Source organism: Gracilinanus agilis, chromosome 3 (genome assembly GCF_016433145.1).
Source record: "Gracilinanus agilis isolate LMUSP501 chromosome 3, AgileGrace, whole genome shotgun sequence".
Taxonomy (NCBI): Eukaryota; Metazoa; Chordata; class Mammalia; order Didelphimorphia; family Didelphidae; genus Gracilinanus; species Gracilinanus agilis.
In genome coordinates, this window is record NC_058132.1 from 324,329,893 (window position 1) to 324,336,000 (window position 6,108).

At 44.8% G+C, this 6,108-nt stretch overlaps 2 protein-coding genes across 2 annotated transcripts; one reads left to right on the plus strand and one right to left on the minus strand.

Annotated features, from left to right (window-relative positions):
* The first annotated feature begins 312 nt into the window (after nucleotides 1–312).
* LOC123239396 (60S ribosomal protein L36a) lies at nucleotides 313–945 on the plus strand. Its single transcript, XM_044666663.1, has one exon. It carries the CDS (start codon nucleotides 536–538, stop codon nucleotides 854–856), a length of 321 nt encoding a protein of 106 aa, XP_044522598.1. The 5' UTR covers nucleotides 313–535; the 3' UTR covers nucleotides 857–945.
* Nucleotides 946–4,944: 3,999 nt separating this feature from the next.
* Nucleotides 4,945–5,651, minus strand: LOC123239397 (proline-rich nuclear receptor coactivator 2-like). Its single transcript, XM_044666664.1, has one exon. It carries the CDS (start codon nucleotides 5,508–5,510, stop codon nucleotides 5,091–5,093), a length of 420 nt encoding a protein of 139 aa, XP_044522599.1. The 5' UTR covers nucleotides 5,511–5,651; the 3' UTR covers nucleotides 4,945–5,090.
* Between the last annotated feature and the right edge of the window lie 457 nt (nucleotides 5,652–6,108).

The following is a 6,108-nucleotide window of genomic DNA, read 5'->3' on the forward strand; positions in this document are numbered from 1 at the left end:
AATGTTTACGAGACTGGTTTAAATGAACATCACCATGGCGACAAAGAAACAAGCAGCAACAAACTGTCGTAAATCGTCAAAAGCCAGCCCTTGTCGGCAGCCGTAGCTCCGCAAGCCGGCAGTAAATCACCCGTCAACACCCCAACAGCACATTCGCGCCAAGAAAGGCCGCCGCCGAAGAGCAGCGCCCTCCGAGCACTTCGGCACTTTCGTCAGGAATTACCAGATCTTCCGGACAACCCGGCTCGCTTGGCCTCCTGGGTATCTTCCACCACTTCCATTTCCGCCCCGAGCGGGCCAATAGAACGGCGTCCCCGTGCTTTCAGCCCTTCCTCCCCGGGAGTCTCGTGCGTCCGGTCGCTTCGCTCCCGGCTCCGGCAGCTTTTTCTCTCAGAACTCTTGTCCACCGCCTCCGTCTCCTCCCCTGTCCTTCGCGGCGCCGAAGAGAAGCCCGGCCCCACGTGAAGCAGAGTCGGGGAGCCCCCCACCCGCGCCCGGTGTCGCCTCAGCAGCAGCCGAAGCCGCCGCCGCCATCATGGTGAACGTGCCCAAGACCCGGCGCACCTTCTGCAAGAAGTGCGGGAAGCATCAACCGCATAAGGTGACGCAGTACAAGAAGGGCAAGGACTCTCTGTACGCGCAGGGCAAGCGGCGCTACGACCGCAAGCAGAGCGGCTACGGCGGCCAGACCAAGCCCATCTTCCGTAAGAAGGCCAAGACCACCAAGAAGATCGTGCTGAGACTCGAGTGCGTGGAGCCCAACTGCAGGTCCAAGAGAATGCTGGCCATCAAGCGCTGCAAGCACTTCGAGCTGGGAGGAGACAAGAAGCGGAAGGGACAAGTGATCCAGTTCTGAGTTGCTGTTGCTGCCGCTGCCTTGCCGCTGCTGGCGCCGGCGCCTTGACCTCCCGGGAGAGACACGATTAAAGTTCTGAAGTTCCAGCATTTCCGTGTCTCCGTCTCGTGTTTGCTCGAGGGGAGTAAGGGTGGGGGTGGGGCAGGCCTGGAGGTATCTCCGGGCCCCTGAGAGTGCGAATGTTGGGTTGGGGGTGTNGGCCTGGAGGTATCTCCGGGCCCCTGAGAGTGCGAATGTTGGGTTGGGGGTGTGAGTTTCCCAAAATCGGGAGCCACGGGCCCCATTATCAGATGGAGGGGGGCTGCAATTTGGGGTCCTGAGTGACCGACGGGCCCCTGGAGGGGGTGCCCTGCTTTAGTGGGTGCTGTTGGGTCAGAGGGGGGTGAAGCTTGGAAAGAAAGACAAGAACACGTGGACTTTGGAGGTTTGTGGGATAACAGCATCCAGCATCTCATCTTAATGGTAGGTTAGTGATGGGAGGACTTCAGGAGGGAGACTGGGACTGAATATGTAGATGGGGGAGGGGGACCGGAGGGAACACTCGTTTACCTAAACATGATAATTGGATCTATGGGAGCTGATATGGTCCCCAAATGAGAGAAAAGAGAAAAGGTCTCCGGATGGATCCCTGAAGGACATTCGAAGTTGGCCTATATAACCACCCAGTCACCCAGCAAAGGAGACCAAGAAGCAATCGGATTAGTGGTAAGAAAAGAACCCGGTGGGAGAAGCAATAGGAATATTTTCTTGAGAGAAAAAAATGTTAGAAGTTAAATGTACACATACTATTGTTCCCTGGTTTGCTATTAGGGTAAGGGAACGTTTTCAGATAAACCAAACCATACTGTGGGAAGCTTTTCCTCAGTGTGAAAGCTGAAGGATGATGGATGAGATTTGGGAGGATGAAAGTACAAAGTGAAGAATGTATAGGATCTGGCAATAAATTGGATAGAGGGAGATTTGGAGCATAAATCCTTGGGAGGAAGGTGTACCCAAACTGGGACAGGAATGATGAAGTGTCCAGTCTTTGGACTTCTGGAGTTTGAGATGCCTGTGGGATATCCACAATTTTATCCAAAAGGCAGTTAGTGGTAGGAAATTAGAGCTCCAGAGGGAGACAACCCCCAGATGTATCCAGGTAGGAGGTGGAATAGAAATCATCTGCATAAAGATTGTAATTAGATGCATGGAAGCTCCTGAATTCACCAAATGAGACAAAGGTAGAGGTCTGACCAATGCCTAGTGCAGTGATGGCAAACCTATGGCATGGGTGCCAAAGATGGCATGCAGACCTCTCTTGGGACACTCAGCTACCCTCTCTCCCAACCCCCAGAGTTCATTTCTAGAAAGGCAGAGGGACTCCCTGGAGCTGCTCCCCTCTGCCTTTCCATCCTGATGACATTTTTCCACATCACCTGCACCTCTGTCCAGCAGCCCAATGGGAGCCCTTCCTTCCCACCCTGTGTGGGGTAAGGAGGTGGGCCCTGGCACTCCCATCTCTAAAAGGTTCACCATCACTGACCTAGTGGATGTGATGCTAACAGCAGAGGAACCTGAGGAACAATTGAATAAAGTAAAAACTAGGAGGCAGAAGGGACCATGAACTGCTTTCATGAAAAATAAATCAAGTGTTGAAGGTATAGGTAAGTTACCTTGTTTTCTCTTATTTTCTGTTTATTTTCCCTCTGGGGAGGGAAAGTCAAACCAAGACATACTGTATAAAAGTTTTTTTGTTTCTTATTTTTTAACTGGGTCTCTCAGTCAAGCAGGAAGTACATGGTTATACATACTCTATGTTCCACCACTGATCTTCCTGGGGAGCTTTAGCTTAATTTGCCCCCTGGAGTGGTTTAACTCTCCTTAGGTAACCTGGTGGGTTCACATACACCCTGGGGGCTCACTATAGTTTATTCAGAATTTTTCAGGAACACACAATTAGGTTAGCCCACTGCATCTCCAACAACTGGATCCTCTCCCAAGTAGGAAGAACTAACCCATTTGGAGATTTGGCAGTTTGCATTTGGTAATTTCTCTTAAGAGATGGTAGTTACTTATCCTGGGCTTCCCTCCCCATGCCCCTGGGAGATTAAAAGAGTAAATTAGCTTGTAGAAATCAGCAGAGACCTCAGTATACATGCTTTTTATGTTTTTTAAGTTTTTAGATCTGTACTTTGAAAGTAATTTAATAAGTGTTTTTTAGGTCCACTAGGTAGTCTTTCCTTGATCTTGCAGGTTCTTTTTTTTTTTAGGGGAGAAATCATTTTATTTTCAGCTTTGTTTCCAATTAACATACGTATATAAGTACTTCACAAAAGTTGATTAAACACCAAATGCATTTGGATACCTGTTCTTAAAGTATTTCTCCTAGGAGAAAAAGCAAAATGTGGACAATATACCAATCAGTTTTTAATAAAAACTAAACATTTGGGAGAGCTTTTTTTTTGGTAAACATTTTTCTAGACAAGTTACTGTTTAAAAATCAATTTTTTTCCCTTTCTTACCCATTCTTGGGTTAGTTGTTTTTTTAATCAGTGCTCATGTTGTTCCTGACTGCATAATCTTACAAAATAACACATGTGCGTAGTAAAAAAAAAAAAACAGAAAATTTGATGTAACCCATTTCTCAGGAGTGTTCCACTGGCTTTATGGGAAAAAACAAAATGTCTATAATTTTCTAATTGGTCTTTAGTTCAAAACATTGATAGGTAAAGGCCAAAGGGAGTACCTTATTTTCTGTCTGTGAAGGGACCCTTTGGTAAAAGATTGTCATTCAATCAAAATTGCCTTCTTGTTGACCTTTTTTGTTTTGTTTTGTTTTGATTTTAGAAAAAATAATTAGGCCTGTTTTAATAGTATTCTTATTCAAACATTCATTTATGTGTTCAAAATAAGAGCACTCTGTGTCTTAGCAGCTTTAGAAGTTCTGGTTTCTTCCTAATAGCTCTAAGTTGGTCTCTTGCAAGAGTTTCCAGCTGAATCAAAACATGTAGCAGTAGCAACTTAATGCAAGGACACTGCTTTCTTTTTAAAAATATATCTTGATCCTTCTAAAACCAGACCATGTCTTCATTCAGTCCAAGGTCTGCCTTATATTGAGCAATTCTGTATTAAAAATACTTTTTGAAGAAAAGGCCAGCAAAAATGTACATATGCTACAAATTTTACACTTATTTACATGGCTTTCTCTTTCCTACATTATTTACAACTTTACTATCCTACTTCAGTCTCCTACCTGAAGTCAGAGCAATTCTGCCAGTGCCTTGATGCAATGTGGCCAAATACTGAATATTAAGATTTTAATATCTTTAAGAAGCTTTTTGGTACATTCTCCTGACACAAAAAATACTTTTGTCTGTCTATATGTGTGTGTATCCTAAGGGGATTAGTTCCTGATCATATAGCAATTGAGAATTGAAGTATTCATAGAAAATTAAGCCTACAAATGCCAGTAACCCATAAGGGATGAGGCAGGTAATAAGGCAATGTTCTCTGCCCTACCCAGTCTCAACCTTCCCTGTATAATGTCATCAACCACAAGTCCCTTTGATTTCAGGACCACCTTACTGACTGACATTCCCCCTCCTTGATTCATTGCCAAGGATTCCTATCACACATTTATCCATCTATCCCTGAAAGTTCACATTGGATTTGGCAGTTCAATGCTATTGTGGTTTCTATTCCCATCCCATCACATGTGGCTGGTGCTCAACTTTATCTTTTATCTACCCCAGCCACAATGAAATATAAATGACTTTGCTCATTTTCCAGAAATCACAAATCTGCTACTGCCTCACATTAAATGTTCCATTGCTCTAGTATGGTTTTTTGCCTAGAAACATGATTTATAATACATATTTTTCCCTAATTAAGAAAAGCCCGTGAATCTATACATAAACCCTGATTTACAATTTAAACTATGATTTCAAGTTCAAAACTTGGAGAGCTGCTATTCAATTGAGATTGACATCCAGTCCAAGAATTGACACGATTTCAAACTGCCTTCTAATGGCCGTCATAACTGGTCACAAGGCTCACGGAGGAATGAAAAATGTACGCACACATGAAACTTGACATCAAATATTGCCCAATATCGTCAGTCAGCTGCTGTACAGAGATAAGATAGCATTTTCCCCAACCAAGAAATTTTTATGTTTAGGAACCCAGGCTTGATTTGCTCTTCTTAAACCATCTGAAGCCCTAAACACTTCGACATCAGCACGCCGGTTATCTCCCATCACAGCTGGACTTTAAGTAAAGTTTTCAGTTGAAAGGTCATTTCTTTATCAGAAGGAGTCAAGGATACTGGAACCCAGTGACTGGGAGGTTTTGGCAGAACACTCGGTGATGGGGGTTCACTAAATTTTGCTCCAGCGTAGTTCTGATTAGTTTGGGATTTCAAAAATAAATTGGAACTTGCTAAGCTGGAATTCCAATTTTGATTATTTGGAAAATGTCCATTCTTCCCCCCATTTTGTACAGCCTGCCATGCAGCTGCAGATGAATTATAGACGTGTCCTCTTTCTTTCTTTTTGTGAACAATCTTCATCTGGGAATTCTGGTCCTTGTTCTTTTGCCTATTAAGTTGCTGCTGTTGGTTCTTACTAACATTTCTAGATTGGGAAACTGGAATGTTGAATCTCTCCCCACCACCCATCTTCAGCTTCTATGTCACCTTTCAGTCTGCTTTGCAGACTGTAAGATTTCCACCACTTGTCTTCTTCCCTGCTGCCAGGCCCAAGATAATAAGTATTGTTTTCAGCCAGATCCGTTTCTTTGTCTGAGTATGGAAGTTTTCATGGGCTGATCTACTGAGTTCAACCTCGGAGTCTCCTGGGCACCCAGGTTGGGAGAAGTCCCAGAGTCTCCGAGCTCTGGGAGACAGCGACGACGACGACGGTCCCTCCTCGAGAAGCAGCGAGCGGGTGTGTGGGCCACACCGGACTGGACCGAACTAGCCAAGGTGTGAAAACTGGCTGGCTGCACCCACCACCCCCAACACTGCAGCCTTCTTTAACCTTGCAGGTTTTTTTTTTAAACCCTTACCTTCCACCTTAGGATCAATATTGTATATTGGTTCCAAGGCTAAAGAGTGGTAAAGGCTAGGCAATGGGAGTTAAGTGACTTGCCCAGGGTCACACAGCTGGGAATATTTAAGGCTAAGTTTTATTCCAGGACCTCCCCTCTACAGGCCTGACTCTCAATCTACTGAGCCACCTAGCTGCTCCCAAATACATCATTCTTTAAATGAAATG

Bases quoted from the DNA above. Each gene is read 5' to 3' on its own strand.
- LOC123239396 (XM_044666663.1), top strand. From the start codon at position 536: ATGGTGAACGTGCCCAAGACCCGGCGCACCTTCTGCAAGAAGTGCGGG.
- LOC123239397 (XM_044666664.1), bottom strand. From the start codon at position 5,510: ATGGGTGGTGGGGAGAGATTCAACATTCCAGTTTCCCAATCTAGAAAT.